This window comes from Hemitrygon akajei, chromosome 9 (genome assembly GCF_048418815.1).
Source record: "Hemitrygon akajei chromosome 9, sHemAka1.3, whole genome shotgun sequence".
In the NCBI taxonomy this organism is placed as follows: domain Eukaryota; kingdom Metazoa; phylum Chordata; class Chondrichthyes; order Myliobatiformes; family Dasyatidae; genus Hemitrygon; species Hemitrygon akajei.
Genome location: NC_133132.1, coordinates 157,016,277 through 157,038,014, shown reverse-complemented (window position 1 = coordinate 157,038,014; position 21,738 = coordinate 157,016,277). Strand labels below are relative to the sequence as shown.

The following is a 21,738-nucleotide window of genomic DNA, read 5'->3' as shown; positions in this document are numbered from 1 at the left end:
TTGCTATCCTGAGGGAAGTCAGGCTGGATAAATCCCAGGACCTTGACAAGGTGTTCCCTTAGACTGTATGGGGGGGCAAGTGTCAGAAATTGCTGGGTCCCTAGCAGTGATATTCAAATCACCCTTAGCGACAGGGATAGCCAATGTTGTTCTGCTGTTTAAAAAAGGCTCCAAACATAAACCAGGAAATTGTAGATCAGTGAGTTGGACATTAGCTGTGGGAAAGTTATTGGAAGGTGTTCTAAGGGACCAGATATATAAGTATTTGGATAGACAGGGACGGATTAAGGGCAGTCAGCATGGCTTCATGCGTAGTAGGTCATTTCTAACCAATCTTATGGAGTATTTCGAGGAAGTTACCAGGAAAATGGATGAAGGCAAGTCAGTGGATGTTCTCTGCATGGACTCTAGCAAGGCATTTGACAAGGTCCTGCATGAGAGGTTGATCAAGAAGGTTCAGTTGCTTAGCTTTCAACATGAGGTAGTAATTTGGATTCGACATTAGCTTTGAAGAAGAAGCCAGAAAGTGGTTGTAGATGGTTGCCCCTCTGACTGGAGGCCCGTGACGAGCGGTGTGCCGCAGGGATTGGTGCTGAGTCCTTTGTTCTTTTGCCATCTGTATCAATGATCTGGATGGTAAGGTTGTTAACTAGGATAGCAAATTTACAGATGACATCAAGATTAGGGGTATAGTGGAGAATGAAGAAAGCCATCATGGTCGCAGAGGGATCTGCATCAGCCGGGAAAATGAGCTGAAAAAGGGCAGATAGAATTTAATGCAGACAAGTATGAGGTTTTGCACTTCGGTAGTAACAAACAGGGTAGGTCTAAAACAGCGAATGGTAGGGCACTAAGGAGTGTGGTAGAACAAAGGGATCTGTGAATATGGGTCCATAATTCATTCAACATGGTGTCATATGTAGGTAGCATCATAAAGGAAGCTCTCATCACTTTAAATCAAAGTATTGAGTACAAGAGCTGGAATGTTACGTTAAAGTTCTGTAAGATGTTGGTGAGGTGTAATTGGAGTACTACATCATAAAACCATAAGACATAGGAGCAGAATTAGGCTATCTGGCCCATCAAATCTGCTTCGCCGTTCAATCATGATTGATCCTCTTTTCTGTCTTCTCCCCCACCCTAGTTCCCGGCCTTCTCCCCGTAACCTTTGATGCCACGTCCAATCACGAACCTATCAATCTCTGCCTTAAGTACAGCCGATGAGCTGGCCTCCACAGCTGTATGTGGCAACAAATTCCACAAAGTCACCACCCTTTGGCTAAAGAAATTTCTCTGCATCTCTGTTTTGAAAGGGTTCCCTTCTATCCTGAGGCTGTGCCCACCATGGGAAACATCCTTTCCACATCTACTCTGTCTAGGATTTTCAACATTCAAAAGTTTTCAATAAGATCTCCCCTCATCCTTCTGAATTCCAGAGAGTACAGACACTGAGCCATCAAACGTTCCTTGTATGGAAACCCTTTCATTCCTGGAATCATCCTTGTAAACCTCTTCTGGATCCTCTCCAATGCAAGCACATCTTTTCTAAGATGAGGGGCACAAAACTGTTCACAATATTCGAGGTGAGGCCTCACCAGTGCTTTATAAAGTCTCAGCATCACATCCTTGCTCTTGTATTCTAGACCTCTTGAAATGAATGCTAACATGGCATTTGCCTTCCTCACCACTGACTCAACCTGCAAGTTAACCTTCAGGGTGGTCTGCACAAGGACTCCCAAGTCCCTTTGGATCTCATATTCCTGGATTTTCTTTCCGTTTAGAAAGTAGTCCGCACATTTATTTCTACTACCAAAGTGCACGACCATGCATTTTTCAATGTTGTATTTCATTTCCCACTTTCTTGCCCATTCTCCTAATCTGTCTAAGTCATTCTGCATCCTACCTGTTTCCTCAACATTACCTGCCCCCTTCATATTTTCATATCATCTGCAAACTTGGCAACAATGCCATCTATTCCATCATCTAAGTCATTTATATACAGCATAAAAAGAAGTGGTCCCAACACCACTGGTGCAGAACACCACTTGTCACTGGCAGCCAACCAGAAAAGGATCCTTTTATTCCCACTCACTGCCTCATACCAATCAGCCAATGCTCTAACCACATTAGTAACTTTCCTGTAATACCATGGGCTCTTAACTTGGTAAGCAGCCTCGTGTGTGGCACCTTATTGTATGCAGTTTTGGTAAGGAGATTAGTTAGATGTACACAAAATTATAAGGGGTATAGATGGAGTAAAAGCAAGCATGCTTTTTCCAGTGAGGTTGGGTAGGATTACAACCAGATTACGTGGGTGAAAGTTGAAAAATTTAAGGGGAACATGAGGAGAATCCTCTTCACTCAGAAGGTTGTGAGCGTGTGGAATGAGCAGCCAGCACAAGTGGTGCATGCGAGCTTGATTTCAATGTTTAAGACCATAAGATATATGAGCAGAATTAAGCCATTTGGCCCATCGTGTCTGCTCCGCAATTTCATCATGGCTGATCCAATTTTCCTCTCAGCCCCAATCTGCTGCCTTCTCCCCGTATCCCTTCATGCCCTGACATAGAAAAATAGAAACATAGAAATCTACAGCATATTACAGGCCCTTTGGCCCACAATGTTGTGCTGATCATGCAACCTACTCTAGAAACTGCCTAGAGTTTCCCTACTGCATAGCCCTCTATTTTTCTAACCTCCATGTCCTATCTAAGAGTTTCTTAAAAGACCTTATTGTATCCGCCTTTACCACCTTCACTGGCAATGCATTCCATGCACGCATCATTCTTTGTATGAAAAACTTACCTCTGGCATCCCTCTTGTACTTACTTCTAAGCACCTTAAAACTATGTCCCCTCTTGTAGCCAATTCAGCCCTGGGAAAAAGCCTCTGGCTATCCACACAATGAAAGCCTCTTATACACCCCTATTACGTCACCTCTCGTCCTTCGTCATTCCAAGGAGAAAAGGCCAAGATCACTCAACCTATTCTCCAATCCAGGCAACATCGTTGTAAATCTCCTCTACACTCTGTCTATAGTATCCACATCCTTTCTGTAATGAGATGACCAGAACTGACCAATCAAAGATCTATCACCCTCTGCCTTAAATATACATAAAGACTTGGCCATTACAGCTGCCTGTGGTCTCTCTGGCTGAAGAAATTCCTCTTCATATCTGTTCTAAAAGACACCCCACTATTCTGATGCTTTGTCCTCTGGTCTTAGGCTCTCCCACCACAGGAAACATCCTCTCCATACACACTCTTTCCTTCAAGGCCTTTCACCATTTGATAGTTTTCAATGAAGCTACCCATCATTCTTCTGATTTTCAGTGAATACAAGTCCAGAGCCACCAAAAGCTCTTCAGATGACAAGCTGTTCAATCCTGGAATCATTTTCATGAGCCTCCTTTGAATCTTCTCCAGTTTCGGCACATCCTTTCTAAGATAAGAGGACCAAAACTGGTCACAATACTCCAAGTGAGGCCTCACCAGTGCTTTATAAAGTTTCAACGTTACATCCTTGCTTTTATATTCCAGTCCTCTTGAAATGAATGCAAACATTGCATTTGCCTTCCTCGCCACAGACTCAACTTGCAAATTAACTCTTAGGGAATCCTGCACAAGGACTCCCTTCCCTTTGCACCTCAGTTTTTTTTTGTATTTTCTCTATTTCCATTTAGAATATAGTCCACTATTTCATTTCTTCTACTAGAGTGCATGACCAGACACTTCTCAACACTGTATTCCATCTCCCATTTCTTTGTTTATTCTCCTAATCTGTCCAAGTCCTGTTGTAGCCTCTCTACTTCCTCAAAACTACCTGCCCCTCCACCTATCTCCATATCATATAACCGTATAACAATTACAGCACGGAAACAGGCCATCTCGGCCCTTCTAGTCCGTGCTGATGCTTACACTCACCTAGTCCCACTGGCCTGCACTCAGCCCATAATCCTCCATTCCTTTCCTGTCCATATACCTATCCAATTTTACTTTAAATGACAATACCAAACCTGCCTCTACCACTTCTACTGGAATCTCGTTCCACACAGCTACCACTCTCTGAGTAAAGAAATTCCCCCTTGTGTTACCCTTAAACTTTTGCCCCCTAACTCTCAAATCATGTCCTCTTGTTTGAATCTCCCCTACTCTCAATGGAAAAAGCCTATCCACGTCAACTCGATTTATCCCCCTCATTATTTTAAATACCTCCATCAAGTTCCCCTTCAACCTTCTACGCTCCAAGGAATAAAGACCTAACTTGTTCAACCTTTCCCTGTAACTTAGGTGCTGAAACCCAGGTAACATTCTGGTAAATCTTCTCTGTACTCTCTCTATTTTGTTGATATCTTTCCTATAATTCGGTGACCAGAACTGTACACAATATCGTCTGCAAACTTATTGACATGCAACGTATAAAGAAACAGTCCCAACTTAGAACCCTGTGGAACACCACTAGTTACTGGCAGCCAGCCAGAAACGGCTTCCTTTATTCCCACTCATTGCCACCTGCCAATCAGCCACTGCTGTAGCCATGCTAGAATCTTTCCTGTAATACCATTGGCTCATAGATTGTTAAGCAGCCTCACATGTAGCACTTTGTCAAAGGCCTTCCTAAGGGAAGTTTGGATAGGTACATGGATTGTAGGGACATGGAGGGTAATGATTCCAGTGCGGGTCGATGGGAGTAGGTAGTTTAAATAGTTTTGGCATGTCCTAGATGGGCCAAAAGGCTTTTTCTATGCTCTTCTTCTCTATGATGCAAAGAACAAATCCTGTGTACCTATTGTAGACATGAGAAGTTCGGCACATGCTGGAAATCCAAAGCAATACGCACAAAATGATGGACAAGTTCAGCAGGTGGGGCAGCATCTATGGAAATGAGTAAAGTGTTAAGATTTCAGTCTTGAAGAAGGGTCTCAGCCTGCAACATTGACTGCTTATTCATTTCCATAAATGCTGCCTGAGCTCCTCCAGCATTTTGTGTGTGTTCCTGTGTACATATGCAAACATCACAGATTGTTAACCACTAAAACTAACAGAATGGATCTGGCTACACTTATTCTGTAAGGGCAGGTCTTTCTTCCAGAACTGCTTACTCAACCTGACTTTGGTTTTGCCTTGACTTTGAATTAAGATTGTTGGAATATTCATGAATGCTCAGCCATTTATAGAGCTCCAATCTGATATCGGGAAAGAACCCTGTGCTTGAAGGTTGACATCCTGGAATCAAGGGAACGTTGTCCTTGTTCCATACCTACAGCTCCTGGTGAACTGCTAATAGCTATTGTGCTTCACTGGGCAAATTCCTCTCCAATGAAATGTCCCTGGTATACTTTAACCTAAAGTTCCTTCCTGTGATAGAGCTTCACTTCCTGTACCGTTTATTTATTTAGAGAAACAGCATGAACAGGCCCTTCTGGTCCAATAAGTTACATGGCCAAGCAACCCACCTATTTAACCGCAGCCTAATCACAGGACAATTTACAATGACCAATTCACCTCCTAACCTCGATGTCTTTGGACTGTGGGAGGAAACCAGAGCACCCGGAGGAAACCCATATGCTCACTGGAAGGACATACAAACTTCTTACAGACAGTAGAAACATAGAAAACCTACAGCACAATACAGACTCTTCGGCCCACAAAGATGTGCCTAACATGTCCCTAACTAGGCTTTACCCATAGCCCTCTATTTATCTAAGCTCCATGTAGCCATCCAGGAATCTCATAAAAGACCCTATTGTTTCCACCTCCACCACCATTGATGGCAGCCATTCCACGCACTCACCACTCTCTGTGTAAAAAAAACTTACCCCGATATCTCCTCTGTACCTACTTTCAAGCACCTTAAAACTGTGCCCTCTCATGCTACCTATTTCAGCCCTGGGAAAAAGCCGCTGACTATCCAGACGATCAATGCCTCTCGTCATCTTATAAAGTGCTGGAATTCAACTCTGAACTCCAACATCCCGAGCTGTAATAGCATTGTGCTAACTGTTACGCTACCATGGTGATCCACTGATTTTAATATCTTTGATAGCTTACAAAATAGAAAATAAAATTATTTAAAACACAGAAATAATTTATAAACATTAAACTAAAGCGCACATGTTAAAACTAAAACTTAACTTCTCCTTTGCTGTCTCACCTGCAGGCCTAGATTCTCCATTGAATAACAATGGGGCCCGAGATTGAATAATGCAGGATCCATCATTCCCAGTATAATGCTGGGACCTCCAGCAAAATTCAATCTTGCCACCAGAAACTGAATCTCTTAACAAATCCCAGATTAACACATAATTCTTTTTGAATGGCTACTTGCCAGCAATATACAGCTCATGGTGTAAAGGATGGTAGGGGGCTATAGAAGGAGGGCTGATTACAACAATTAGCTCCTTCCAGCACCACATTAAAGGTGTTCATTCACCTTAAGGTTGAGGAGTCTTCAGCTGGTTCTCAGTATTATTTATTACTTTCTTTTGTACTTGTACAGTTTATCTTCTTTTGACAGTGGTTGTTTGTTCAGCCTTTGTGCGTCATTTCTCAATTTCTCATTCTGTTGTCACTTTGTTCTAGCATGGATGCTTGCTGGGCCAGGTCACATGGTCATCCTGAGCAGAGAAGACTGTTCAGACATCCATTACCCACAACAGCCCAGTTATAATACAGAACTATGCGGGAGTCTAATTGTAATTTAAGCTGCCGCTTCAAAATGCACTGTTGAATTCTTCAGTCATCTGAAAATCTTACACAGTTTAGGTAAAAGCTCTTCTGTGACTAAATTACACCTGAAGAGCAGACCTAACATGTTCTAATACCTGGTTTTGTAGTTCAGTCTAAACCCACTTTGAGGTGACAGTACAAATTTAGACTTAGAAATACATATTAATACTTGTATCTATAAAATGTGGATATTCCATTTTCATCATGTATTTGTCAACATGGATCAGACAGTGAGTTTGTAGATCTGGCAGGAGCAAAGGATATTGGGAATAGTGAGGGTGGAGTACTGTGGAAGGGGTGTGGGACAGGTGGCACAGAAGGAGTGCTAGGGACCAGGAGGGGGTGACGCGGGTGCTGATGCACTCAGCCCTGAGAAAACCAGGCAAGGTTATTTGATTCCAAACAAGTGTTTTATTTGAGCATTACAGAATGTCTCTCTGCTGCTTCCCATTTCCTCCCCTCTTCCTTCCCCTTTTCCCAACCATGATTCCCCTCTCCCTGCCCCCTTCCCATTCTCAGTGCACGATAGAGACCCATATCAGAATCAGGTTTATCATAAGACCGTAAGGAGCAGAATTAAGCCATGTGGCCCATTGAGTCAGCTCCACCATTTTATCATGGCTGATCCAATTTTCCTCTCAACTCCAATCTCCTTCCTTCTCTCTGTATCTATTCATACCCTGAACAATCAAGAATCTATCAACCTCTGTCTTAAATATACATAAAGACTTGGCCTCCACAGCTGCATTTGGCAAAGAATCCCATAGATACACCATGCTCTAGCTAGGGAAAGTCCTCCTCACCTCCATTCTAGAAGGACACCCCTCTATTCTGAGGCTGTGTCCTCTGGTCTTAGGCTCTCCCACTATAGGAAACATCCTCTCCACATCCACTCTGTCAAGGCCTTTCACCATTCGATGGGTTTCAATGAGGTCACCCCTCATTCTTCTGAATAGCAGTGAATACCAAAATGCCCAGAGCCATTAAACGCTCTTCATATGTCAAGCCATTCAATTCTGGAACCTTTTTTGTGAATCTCCTTTGAACTCTCTCCAGTTTCAAAACATATGTTATGAAATTTGATTTTTTTTTGGTATCAGCAGTGCAATGCAATACATAAAATCATTACAGTATCATGCAAAAGTCTCTGTCACTCTAGTTACATATATGGTTAAATTTGAAGTAAAGAAAAAAGGGTAAACAGTCCTATTGTTGAAAGCATATTCAAACCTGTGCTTTTGCCTATTCTTGTTGTCACCACTAGAAACTTTTCCTTGCTGCCCAGATGTACAACAGCCAATATTCCCAGTCATCAGTGAAGTACTCGGACTTTACTGGAACTGAACCAGAGTTCAGCACCCTGCATGTTATTCTAATTACAGTTTCATTGAGAAATTTCTATCTGTAAGCTGGAGTTTGAAATGTGTATCAATATTTTGACAGCTCTATCACCAGCTGTAGTTTTGTTTCATGAAGTTCATTAGAATCGTAAAATTAACAGGAGGATGCTTGACGCTAGACAGAGATGAAGGGACAAATGATTAATTCCATTTAGTTCCTCAGTCATTTAGAGTTTTTTTCACTTGCTGTTCAGGTAGAATGATCAAGGATCAACTTTATTCACCATATACATTTACATATATTAGGAATCTGCTTTGGTGTGTTGGCACAGCATGCAACAAAAACATTCACATTTTATTCCATATCCCTACCTCTAATGTTATTTTTATATAATTCTTTATAACTGTTAAAACATACGAAACCTACAGCACAATACAGGCCCTTTGGCCCACGAAGCTGTGCTGAACATATCCCTTCCTTAGAACTACCTAGGCTTTACCCATACCCCTCTATTTTTCTAAGCTCCATGTTGCCATCCAGGAGTCTCTTAAAAGACCCTATCACTTCCACCTCCACCACTGCCGCCGGCAGCCCATTCCACACACTCACCACTCTCTGCATAAAAAAACTTACCCCTGACATCTCCTCTGTACCTACTTCCAAGTACCTTAAAACTATGCCCTCTCCCGTTAGCCATTTCAGCCCTGGGGAAAAGTCTCTGACTATCCACACGGTCAATGCCTCTCATTATCTTGTACACCTCGATCAGGTCACCTCTCATCCTCCATTGCTCCAAGGAGTAAAGGTCAAGTTCACTTATCCTATTCTCATAAGGCATGCTCCCCAATCCAGGCAACGTCTTTGAAATTGTTGAATTTGTTGTTTTTTGTTGCAATCAAAATACATAAATACCAGCATGTATTTACAGTGTAAACCGCATTATAAAATGTGGTTGAAAAGTGTTTACAGTGAAGTGCAGTTACAGGGCTAATAGAGTGAGTGTGTGGCGTCTAGCTAGAATGGTTGATCAGTGGTCTAACACTGAAGGAAATTGTTCTTCTCTTTGGAAGAGTTTTAAACATGTCCTCCTTGTGGACATGAGGTGGCATCTATTCTGCCTTCCGGAAAGTCACTCTCTTCTGGTTGGAGTGTAAGGAGATAGTTTAGAACATTCTGTAAAGTTCCTGTCGTGCAGGCCCACCCAGCTTCAAACTGCAGCCTGTAGTCATCTGATGGAACAGTCTGCAAGGATCCCTTGCATATCAGGCTCCTTCTCAGGGGACTAGGTGGACAAAGATGCAATGGCCAGATGGTCAGATGCAAATGGGTCTCTGTACCACTGTGACAGTCTCCTAGTATTGGCTGAAATAAAATTTGGATCCCCAAATGCAGACTTCTGTCCTATCCTTGGTAATAGCTCTGAGTAGTGGGGGGTGGATTTGGAAACAGGCTCATGCGTTATCTTCTCCATATGATGGATGACCTCGTATGAATCACATTTGTTCTTCTGCAGAAGATTTGAGGATTCTGCACGTTCTTCCGCCATTTGCATGGGTTCCATTACCCCCCCCCCCCCACCCCGCCACCTCTGCCCTGACACATTATCAGAGATGTGGCAGTATGTTAATTGGCCGCTGTAAACTTCTCTCTGCGTAACCGGGGACAGATCACGGGAAAGTTGCTGAGCATGTGTGAGAGAAGTGGCCCCCTGGCATAGGGATTATCAGTGTGGCCAGACACCATCCCATCCTCCTCCTCCAGAATCAGATTTATGATCACCCACATATCTCATGAATTTTGTTTTGCAGCGGCAGTACAGTGCAATACATAAAATTACTATGGTACTGTGCAGTAGTCCTAGGCACCCTGGCTACGCATATGAGCACAGTACTGTGTATGCAATAGGTTGCTAGGCAATTGATTGCAAAATCTACTGACAATCTAATGGCTCCCAGGCTGCATCAGAATATTCTGTTTATGTTTTTATTTTGTGTCCTTTCCTACTCTCCACTCAATGCTGGCAAGTTAGGTGAAGTTCCCTGGATACCAGCTCTCCTCTCTGGCCTTATCCAGGTGACTGAGCAGATAGGCAAGAGCAGGCTCAAGAATAACAGGCTTGAATATCTGGGGGGGAAATGCAAAGTCAAAATAAACTCATCCTACTCTTGTGTACTCTGCTTTGGTTTTTCCAGATCCCAATCAGTGGTCGAAGCTGGAGTTCTGAAACACATAGATAAAGACGATGAAAACACCCAACCTTTGCTTTCCCTGGATTAACACCTTCCAGGCCACAGAATATTCAAGAGAGAGTAAAGCACTTCTTCAAGGGGGGTTCTGCGCTTAACACAGAGTATTCTGTGTAAAATGCCATGGTAACATGTCACTTGGTATGGACATTGCAAACTAGAAATAGGCTGTAATATTTGAAGATGCACCCTTGCCTGCCCATTGGATGGTAACTGTTGGTAAATAATGTCTTTATTCAAAAAGTGGAAGTGCCAACTTTATTGTAAATACATTTTCGTATCATCATTGGAAAGTATTTCAACGCTATTCAGCAAAATTCAATATAAAATAATAGTGGAACTATTTTCTGAGCCAAGTTTACCGGTTGTGCAGCCTGTACCAAGTACTGTCTGGTTAAACTTTTACCCTCACCAACAGTGTTTTCCTTCAAGAAAGGTAATGCTTTGGTTGGAGAAAAGTAGCTGTGGCCCAAGTTTAGGGTTCAGTATTTCTTGTCAGTTTGATTGTTTAATGCGGTTACACTATAAGAATAATACTTGCATTTATATAACACCTACTCGTAATGACACACCTCGAAACAATTCACTAGGAATGTTTCTGTCCAACACACAGTGCGCTCAGAAAAGAATAGAAAATGTAATCACTGGTAAATACGACCATGAGGAAACACAAACACTGAGCTGAGCACCATCTTGTTCTGAAATATTCACATCAGGTATTTCTGTTACAGTGTTATAAGAATATATTTGCACTGTTTCCAATTATCATGTTATCACTTTTTTTTAGAGTTACAATGAATTTTGCAAAACAGAAAGTAGTTGTTCAGTCCATTAAGTAGATGCCACTGTTTTTCCTTCACATAAGTCTTACCCTATTTTACCTCATGTCAGTTTTCTCCCTTATGTTTTTATCAAGCTTCCATTTAAATATCAGTCACCATATTTCATTACAAATTTCTCCTGAGCTGCTTATTGTGGTTACAATGGCTATCTTCAATTTGGAACTGAGTTTTAGACTCCTCCACAGAGAACAAATTCCAAAGCCTTTGGTGTTTCTTAAAAAAACACACACATTGCTGATTTCCTGCCATGCATCCTTTGGTATTTCTGCCTCTCTACAATGTACTTATTGATTTCCTTCTCTGTTCTCAGTTTCCTGGACAAGCTGCTTCCCACTCTGATCTTCTATATTAATAAGTTATATTTAACCTCTTTGCTGTTGTATTTCTCATCTAAACATATATTGTGTTTCTTTGTCCTGTATTTGAAGAACGTAGGATATAGAAGAGTACAGCAGAGTACAGGCCTTTCCCTGCCACACAGCCTTCCATTTTCCATTCATCCAGGTGCTACTTTAAGAGTCTCTTAATTGTCCTTAATGTATCTGCCTCTATCATGTATTCAGCACTCCATGTAAAAAAACCTGGCTCTGACACTCTGCCAATCACCACCTCCTCTCATATTAACCGATTGCCACCCTGGGAAAAAGATGCTGTTTGTCCACTCTGTCTGTGTCTCTCATCATCTTATACACCTCCCCTCTTCCTTTCCTCCAAAAAAGTAAGACACTAGCCTTTTTGTGTGAATTTTGTCCTGGGGTACATTTCAGTTATTATGTCGGAACCCTAACAATTTAATACGATCACCTTCGAGCCATCTTAATCTGTAATGTGGATGTTTCAAGTCTTTTGTTACACCACAGGTATTTTGTCCTGTTTCTCTGTTTCATTGGTATTCTTAGTAGCTATAATGTCAGGTTATCCCTCCAGAGGAATGGATCCCTAGCAGTATGCAACTCTCAAGGACCAGTATTTTCAAATAATCTTTCCCCATCCCTCAAATTATTCCATCCAAGATCCTGCTTTCCTCTTACATGACCACTTAAGTGTTGAAAGTTTAAGGACCTTTGCTATTTATTTTTCTTAACATACAAACAAAGAGAGAATATAGCATGTGTAAGAAATAGTAGAATTTCTGTGAATGTAAATCATGTGTGTGTGCTTACCAGTACACACACTCTTTTGTCAGGGATGCTGGATTTAATGCTGTTATTCTTTAAATATATGAGAAATAAGAGGAAGAACCTATTTTACACAATGCATTTATGACCTTAGGACATCAGAAGAATTTCAGAACCCTTTAAATACTTCTGAAGTGTGATTCTTGCTCTCGGCAGTGTTAAGTTTAAGTTACTTGAGTGACAGATACAACTTTGGATTGTTGATCCGAAGGTACAAGGTCAATGAAAATAAACCAGGAATTTAGTCTCTATAAATGTAGTCATGAAACTATTGGATTATTACAAAAACCCTTGTGGTTTATCTTTACCCTGACTAAGTGTGGCTCCAGACACACTTAAATGGTTGCTCTCTCTGCTTATTTCAGAAGCAATTAGGGTGATGGAACACAACTCGCCATAAGCAGCCACCATGAAGCAAAAAAAAATGATCAGAAGATCTGACAACTAATTTGCACGCTACACTCCCACAAGTAGTAGTTAAGATAAAAAAGATTACAGTCTATCCTTTGAAATATGGCATTTGAGTTTGAAAGGACAGGTGATTGTTTAGTTTCAATGCCTTATTCAAAACAGAGACTTCAGTCCAAATCTATCAGCCAAGGTTCTGTCAAGAGATTGAATACATAACCTTCAGATTTTGGGACACAAGGCTGTTTAATATGTGAACATGAACCATTGAACTTTTGACCAGGAGCTTAATTGTAAAATTTCACTCATTTTGCAAATAAGACATGTACCAGCAACAAAACTGGAAGCAAAATACTGAAGATGCTGGGAATTTAAAATTTTAAAAAAGTACAGATAATGGTGGCTCTCTGCAGGTCAGGAGCATTAGTAGGGAGAGAAAAACAAAATTAAGGCTTCAGGCAAAAATGTTATTAGGTGTGACAACCCGAACTGCTAGCTAAAAGATGATACCTTATCTCAGAAATTAGATGTTGAACTTAAGAGTAGGAGTGATGAAACAGAGGTCTGATTCAAGTCCTGCTTAAGGCTTTATTCTTTGTTATTATGCCAAATTGAAAATCCATTGTGGACTGTACAAAGCTAAAATAGAACCAGACTGACTGTAGGAAACCCATCAAGTAAGACAGTTAACTTCAGCTGCAGTGTAAAGGAAGACGAGGCAGGGTAATTTGATGGATAATTGGCTATTGCCCAAGTTATGTTTCACTGAAGTTGAAACTCTTGACAATTAAAGCCCTTATATAAATGCTTAGATGGCCAATGGAGTATTTTCAACAAATATATTGTTCTGTTAAATTGAATAGAGTATTTAAATTAAAATATCCAAATGTTTTATGTGCCCATAATGTTTTCACTCCCCTCTTTGACATTTTAATTAACCTTTCTGCTTCTAAAGCCTCTCATCCATGTTATATTAAACAAAGACCCCAAAATAACACATAGATAGATCTTTGGTCTAAAATCAAATGTTTGTTAATTCTTCTGTTGTACTTTCTAATTGCTTGAACAACAAGAATGGTAGCATCTTCAATGAGCAATTTGAAGCCACATTCACAATTTAAAAAAATAATAAAAACACTAGCATATTGTCCTCTCTCCTGAAATTAAGATGCATTCATCTGCACTCTCCTGTGACAGTCACCATGAGGCAAAGCCAGCCCAGGGAAACTTTATTAAATGATTGACACCCTGACAGCCAGTGCTTTTGGCAGACTGATTGAAGCCTTCTTGCCGTCCTCCGCCACCCTACGGATCTCTGATTGAGAACCTCGGATTTAATTTTTCAACATCAGTTAGAATCTGTTACACATTATTCAGCTGAAGGAGAAAAAGAGAATAATACACAGTATTTCTTCTTGATAAAATAGATGCTTCAGAGGCATTTCCAGTTCCAGGGATTGACTCAATTACGTTTGTTGTAAAATGTTGATTGGCATTTTGCTTTTGCATTATCCTTGTTTCCATGTCTTCCACTTTTTTTTTTGTATATTCAGAACCCATCTTCATTCCAGAACTGATTGGATGTGAAGTACATAGTGGATACTGAGTTTAAACAAAATCGTTCTTCCCCCTAGAATATAATAGCTACAAGATTACTGAATTAATTTGCTACAGGTAGCAGCTGTTAGTAAAAAGTACGTGATTATTTTGTGACCACTTAATAATTTATCATTATAAAAAATAATTTATTATTTGTTATTTGCATAAATATTGCACATAATTATTTATTTCAGCAGACTTCACATGCTATAATCAGAAGAACACGTTTGGTAAATGATGTAAATAAAAGCCATGTAGAACAAAATGTAATTATGCAGATTCTACTTAGAAGTAAATTTTGATCTAATTGATTTGTGCTAAAGCTGTTGTATGTGTTTCGAGAAATGAGCTGCATTTTATTATAACATTTTAAAGATTATGGAGTGCTCAGATTTCTTCTGCAACACAGTCTCTGCATTTATGAATACTTACCCAAACTATAGAAGAATAATTTTCTTGTCTATGATTCATGGTGTTGATTCATAAATAATGATTTACATGCAGCATCAAATGCAACGGGAATATGCTATAAATCTCTTTCAATGTGATGTACTGTACATTTTTCGTTTGTTGCTTCTAGGTACTCGATAAAAGAAATCCCATGAGAATTTGTTATATTTGCTTTTTTCAAGCTTCGTTTCATTTGTAGCCATCTTCTCCTTTGGCATGTGAAATACTTAAGGATTTATTTTGTTCTCTAACATGCTATTGTTATAAGCATTAGAGAAATATTTGGAGAAACACAAAGTTGAGCTAAAAAGCACATGCTAATTGTAGAAAGATATCATGCCAGCTACTTTCAATGTATGTGGAGTGTATTTATGCCTAGAAGCATACAGTAAATTGCTGTATTTAGATTTTTTTTGCTGAACAACAGCATATGGCAGAAAGAAAACTAATATGCAAATGTAGCATTTTAAATGGAACCAAAGAGAGGATTCCTGTCAAGATGAAAAGATCTTGAGATTAAATTAAATGAGGTTGGCTTATCTTGATTTTAAAGTATTATGCAGTTACACAATTGTATTATTTTTCAGTGGCTTTTTGTAACCTCTATTTGAAATTTAAAGTAAACTGAATGTGACTTAGAAACAAGACATGAATGTAGATCAGAAAATTGGGCCGACAAATGATAGTACTAAGGGCCTACCTCTGATCTGAACTATCAACTACTACGGCTCTGGGCTGAATAAATATTATAAACTGAATTGTACTCCATCTACTAAAATGTTACGTAGGCTGAAGTTCTTTGGTGTTTCTGGAAGTCTTCTTATTTTAAAATTATTGTTATATTCTGTCACATGACAAACAAAAATGGCATTTCGTGAGAATATTTTTATGAACTGCTTCTAATAAGGTCAAAGACTGTTTAACGATGTTACTGATTAGACAGTTAAAAGAGACAACAGGCAACTGCAAAACACACTGAATATTTATTTTTCATTATGTTTAACGAATATGCATATAAGAATAGTGCACAAGCATGTAAAGTGGTATTTCTGTTTGTATCTGTCTTTTTTTACTTAACAGATGGAAGGTAACATGAGCTTTTATAACTATGATGATGTAGTGGTTCAGAAAAGAACATTTTTTTTCAGTATCTTTTGTTCTTGTTAAACTGGAAATGCTGAAAATACTCGTATTGCCTGTGGAGAGCAGTGTGAATATTTGAAATTAATGACATTTCACCAGAAATTTTCTCAGTTCTGAGAAAAGGTTATCAATGTGAAATACATTTCTGTCTCCACAGCTGCTAACTGACCTGCTGAGTATAATAGTACCTACAGTTTTTGCTGTTGCTTTTTAATGGCTTTGGTTGTGTTAAGAAGTATGCTTTGAAGCTCTACCTTCCATTATCTTCAGTCCTTTGCCATTTCAATCTGTCAACTCCCAACTTCAGGCATCATTCCCATTCTCCCCCTCCCTCATCTGCCTGTCAATTATCTGGTGGTAATAGAGCTGACCACCTATTTCCTGACAGATCTTGCTCCACCCAGCCATCTAAATTCCCTTGCCCACTTCCCCATCTGATCTAAATTCTGTTGTAACATCAGTCAGTGTCCACCACAGGAATTGTGGTGTCACCTGCAAATCAGGCCACCTACATACTCTCCAAAATCACTCAGATACAAGGCACAGCAGGGAACCCAGTACTGATTCCTATAGCGCACCACTGGTCACAGGCCTCCAATCTGTAAAAAAACAGAAACCTCTGAAAAATACCGCCCTCTCACTCCTTCCACCAAGCAAGTTTTCATTGAACAGTTAGCTCATGTGATCTTACTCTCTGGGCCAGTCTACCTGGTGGAACCATCCGAATGCCTTGCTAATGCCCAAGTAGACAATGTCTTGTCAACCGCCTTAGTCACCTTTGCAAAAAAAAAACTCAATTAAATTTGTGAGATTCCTACGCACAAAGTCATGTTCACTATCTCTAATCAGCCTTGATGCAGAGTTTTCACCTGAAATGTTCACCCCACTGATGCTGCATGGTCTGCTGAGTTCCTTCAACAGATTGCTTGATAGCCCTAATCAATCCTTGCCACTCCAGATACAAATAGATCCCATCTCTCAGAATTCCTGCTAGTAACTTTACCACCACTGATGTTAGGCTCACTGCACTGTAGTTCCCAGGTTGGCCCTTGCATTCCTTCTTGAGTAAAGGCATCTTCAAATTTAATAATTAAATTAGCCACCTTCCAGCTTTTCTGTTCCTCACCTGTGTCAAAAAAGGATACAAAAATTTCACATATTGCTGTTAATTTTTCAGTGTAGTTTTAAATACCTGAAGTAAATTCAATTGATCTTGGGTCAAAAATACTTCTAAACAATGAATTTGTCCTCCTGTGTACGCATTTCATGTTTTTGAAGTTATACTCCTTGGGTATATGAATTGTCCATTTTGATCATTTTTGCATTAAAAGAAACGGAATGGGCAAGAGCGATGACATACCACTTGAAGTTCATATACATTTCAAGGAGACTATTATTCTTTCCTAATGATTTAAAATATTGTTTAATTCTACATAAACAAAATTAACCTTCCTCCTTCACTGGACTAGGGTTTGCATTGATGTTCATAGCCATTTAAGAACCTTTAGTCACACTGGTACTGCACATCAAAACCTGTGGGCTTATGCCAGCTACAACATTTCTCCTACTATGTGACCTACATGCTTAGAAATTTCTTTTACTCATTTTCTGCTGTTTGAAACCTCTGTTATGTATCGCACTAACACTGAATCAGGTAGCTTACAAGGAATAGCAGAGTTGGGTAAAGAAAAAATTTTAGAACAGTGTGCTTTAGACCCAGAATGCAGTAAAAAAAAAGGTAACTGTATGAAAAGATCTGAAAGCTAGATATTAGCTGCACTGTTGACTTGGGGTGGGGCATCTGACCTAAAAACTGACCCACCTCCCCCCACTGTGGCACCTGCAGAACTGTTGCAAAAAAAGGCTGCCAGGGAACTAAGGCAAAGACAGAGGTAGTCTGTGATCATGGTCATGGGACCATGATCGCCCACGTCGTATGGCATGATACATAATGATGATGATGAGTCTGTGTATGGACACTCACCAAAAGATGATCTACCCTGATGAAAGCCAGTGCTGAGATTGGGCCAGTGAGATGTGGAACTATCAGAGATGGCAATGAGCTGTTTTGATATGCACAGCCTATCAAAGCTCCAATTGATATAGAGCAAGCAGAGCATTGAAAACTGAGCCTGCTATTTGCTGTGTATAGGACATCAATATGAAAATTGAGAAACATTGATATCTCATTGACCATCTGAGTATAAATGAAGTCCTTCTCTTATGACTGTTTCATAAAAGTCATAGATTGCACCCAGGAGTTAGTAGAGGAGAAAACATGGTGCCTGGCTTGTGACACCATTTGAATGAAAATCGTCAAATGCATTAAGGTGAATTGTGCACCAAAATGCATGGGGGCAACTTCCCAATGGTTGCAGTTTCACCTGAAGGTGATTATAAATGAAATCCAATCTGTGTTAAATCACATTTATTTGTGATTTGCACATAAGCAACAGGCACTAAAGGATCCATAAGCCCAAGAGAATCTTCAGATGCTGCAAATCCGGAGCAACACACACAAAATGCTAGAGGGATTGCTGATGAAGAGTCCTGACCTGAAATGTCAACTGTTTATTCCCTTCCATAGATGTTGCTTATCTGCTGAGTTCCTCCGGCATTTTGTCTGAAAGATCAGTTTCTAGGCAGTGATCTTGTGCTATCTGAAGTGGATGCTTACTGCTTGTGGTTACAAGTTTTCCATTGTTTAAATCCTGGTTCTTTCTATATTAATATATAGAGATGAATGAAAGGGATTCTTCATCTTGTTTGCTAGCTTACATTTGAGAGGTTGCATGAAATGTCATTGTAAATCAATACAAATATTTTTAATTACAAGTCACAATACTTCATCCAAAATGGAATTTCAATTATATCTGTCATAATACAAATGCAAGTCAGATAACTCTTTTGAAGTATCATCTTAGTGTGAATTAATACATGCAGGAAGGAAGGAAGGAAGGGGAGGTCATTAAGTCAAAGATATTAATTCTTCTTTTCCTACATAGTATATGCACTTACAAATGAATCAAAAGTTGCAGAATTAAACCTCTTCTGGTGTTAAGTAGAGTGACCAGTTATGATACCCTGAACTACAAAACCATAAGTTTCATAATCTTAAATAACAGGAAAATTTGGCTGAATAATATGTTTTCCTTGTGAACAACAGACAGACATACTTTATTGATCCTGAGGGAAATTGGGTTTCGTTACAGCCGCACCAACCAAGAATAGTGTAGAAATAGTGTAGAAACAATGAAAACTAAAAGGAATTTGTTTGGGGATTAATGCATCTTTGCTTTATTTTATTTAATGATACAATGCAGAGTAGGCTCTTCCAGCCTTTTAACCCAACAACTCCACAATTCCAATTAACCCTAACCTAATCATGGGACAATTCACAATAACCAGGGGAGCTCTGGTGTTGAATTAAGTCAAATCCAAGTGACATAGGCATGAAGTAATGCTTATTATTAACAAACACTACTATTTAACTCATTCACTCATTAAAAATATCAGAGATGCCAATCACAGTTTAGTGAAAAGGAGTTACAATGATCTTCTTAAATATAATTTTCAAATAAACCCGTTTCAAATAAAATATGTTCTATATTATTTTCTAAAAAAAACTACTGTGCTCTCTTTCAGCCACTTTAAACACATTTTTTAGATCTGCCAAAACCTAAGCCATGGAAGTAGAATGAGAGCTCGTTGTTATGGTAACTGGAAAATGGCTACTTCTCCACCCTACCAGTGTATATTTTGTTGTTTAAAAATACATTCAGTTGATGCAACAGTTCTAAGTTTGTACAAGAAAACAATCAGTTCTTGAAGCTGTACAATTTTCATTCTTTCTCTCCACTTTGGTGATCTGGATCGGACACTAAAATCAATATTAAAATAGGAAACAGAAGCAGGTGATTTGTGCTTTGCATATATTTACATAAAATTAAAGTAACTTTCTTGCATGATAAGTCGCATTTTCATACACAAATTTTATGAAATGCAAAGTGATGCAAAATGCATTGGTGAAGTATTATAATTTTAACTTACCTCATTGAATCCATCTTTATTTATGTATTCATCAGTATTATAATGCACATAATTTCACCAAATTTACTCTGACTTTCAGCCAAATTTTTAGGAACTATATTGTACATATCTAATGGAAAGTATAGCCTATTGTAAATTCATAGCTCCCTTTTATAATATGTTCCAAAGTTAACTTATAGAGAACTATACCTAGTCCTTCTTGTTCCCATGTAGACACTACCTTTCAAATATCCATTAGATCTAGTGGATACTGGCTCAAGTCTCCTTAGCTCTTGGGACTTAATGGGACAGCACTAACCTAGTAATGAGGAGAGATAAAAGACATCTTGGAAAGCCAACCACTGCCCTCCCAAGTAGCCAGTAAGATTTTCTTTTGGGACATGGGGCAAGGTGGCCTGTATGTCTTCTCGCACCAAAATTCCCACAGAACTCCTGATTCATTTCCACGTGGTGAGCTGAATACCAGTTAACCGGGGAGGAGTGGATTCCATCCTAAAAGTGTCAGAATGCTGGGTTATATTGGTCTCATGATATTGTTGTCCATCAGTCTTCTTTAAGTAGAGGTTTTTTCTTCCAGTGGTAGTGGATATGTTTCTGAGCAACTATGCCAAAGGGGCTTTTTCCCCATTCCCTCACTGGATGTTGGATTTATGATCAGCGTGCTGTGGATGACAACTGATGATAATGAACTTTGATGGCTGTCCTAACCCAATTACTCTGGCAGAGTCAAGCTTGCTACTTGCAAACATAAATTGGTGAAGTGTTGTTCGACTATCTTCTCTTTGGTCTCAAGGAAATTCTGTGTTAGTGAGATATCTCACCAACAAACCCCATTGTGCTCCAACATACACTAGCCGCAAGTTAGATATTTTGCCACTGTTCAAGCTTGGAAACCTTGTCAGCATATTGTATGTGGTACCTGTTGATAAATTAAACTGGTCAGCTTGCTGCAAGCATGTACCTTCCTATAATTATCATTACTGCACCTGGAATATTTAAATTTGCACAATAAATTATTTTCATGAAATTATGGGAAAGGCATTGTAACCTATTGTTAAGCAATTTCTTTCATGTATCTGCAAAAATGTTACGCTGATCTGATGTAACTGCTTCCATTAAAATGCCATGTTACGTATTATCTCTTTGTATAATGATGTTGGCCTTCACCACGGAGGCCCAAGTTTGTCAAATTTCAATCTTTTTGAAGTAATACTCACTATTTTTTGGCTGAAAAATGTAAACTGTTTCTGTAAGTCCCACTCTTTGAAAATAAATGCATCTCTATATATTTAAATAGCTTCACAACTCATCAGGAAGTATTACTTGGTAAGAGATTTAATTATCATTCCCGGGTTAGTGTTCCACCCAAAGACGATCAGAGACTTGCAAGTTATATAAGAGTGAAGTGGGTGTATTGTGTCACAACTTCGAGCATGCATTTCTTGAGTATCCAACTGAATGATGCCCAGAGGAAATGAGAAAGAATGGATGTGGATGCTTCATAGTGGAAGTTTGTAAAGGAATTCCTGGCATCTCTGCAAGAATAAGTAGGGTTTGCTAAATGGGTAAGGTATTCTCCTCCAAAACTGATCCATTGAGTTTTAAAAAAAAGATAAAGATCAGTTTTATTTAGAACATAGAACAGTACAGCACGGGAGCAGGCCATTCAGCCCACAATGTTGTGCTGAACCAGCTGAAAAGCTAATCAGAAACACCCAAACATTCATCCCTCCTACCTACACAATGTCCGTA

General features: G+C 39.5%; 1 protein-coding gene across 1 annotated transcript in view; it reads left to right on the top strand.

The window, feature by feature from the left end:
- Positions 1-21,282, top strand: part of clvs2 (clavesin 2) — a 126,005-nt gene extending 104,723 nt beyond the window's left edge. The window contains exon 5 of the mRNA XM_073057369.1: positions 10,263-21,282. Within this exon, the coding sequence (XP_072913470.1) occupies positions 10,263-10,347 (85 nt within the window). The 3' untranslated portion in view covers positions 10,348-21,282. The remainder of the gene's footprint in view (positions 1-10,262) is intronic.
- The last annotated feature ends 456 nt before the right edge of the window (positions 21,283-21,738 follow it).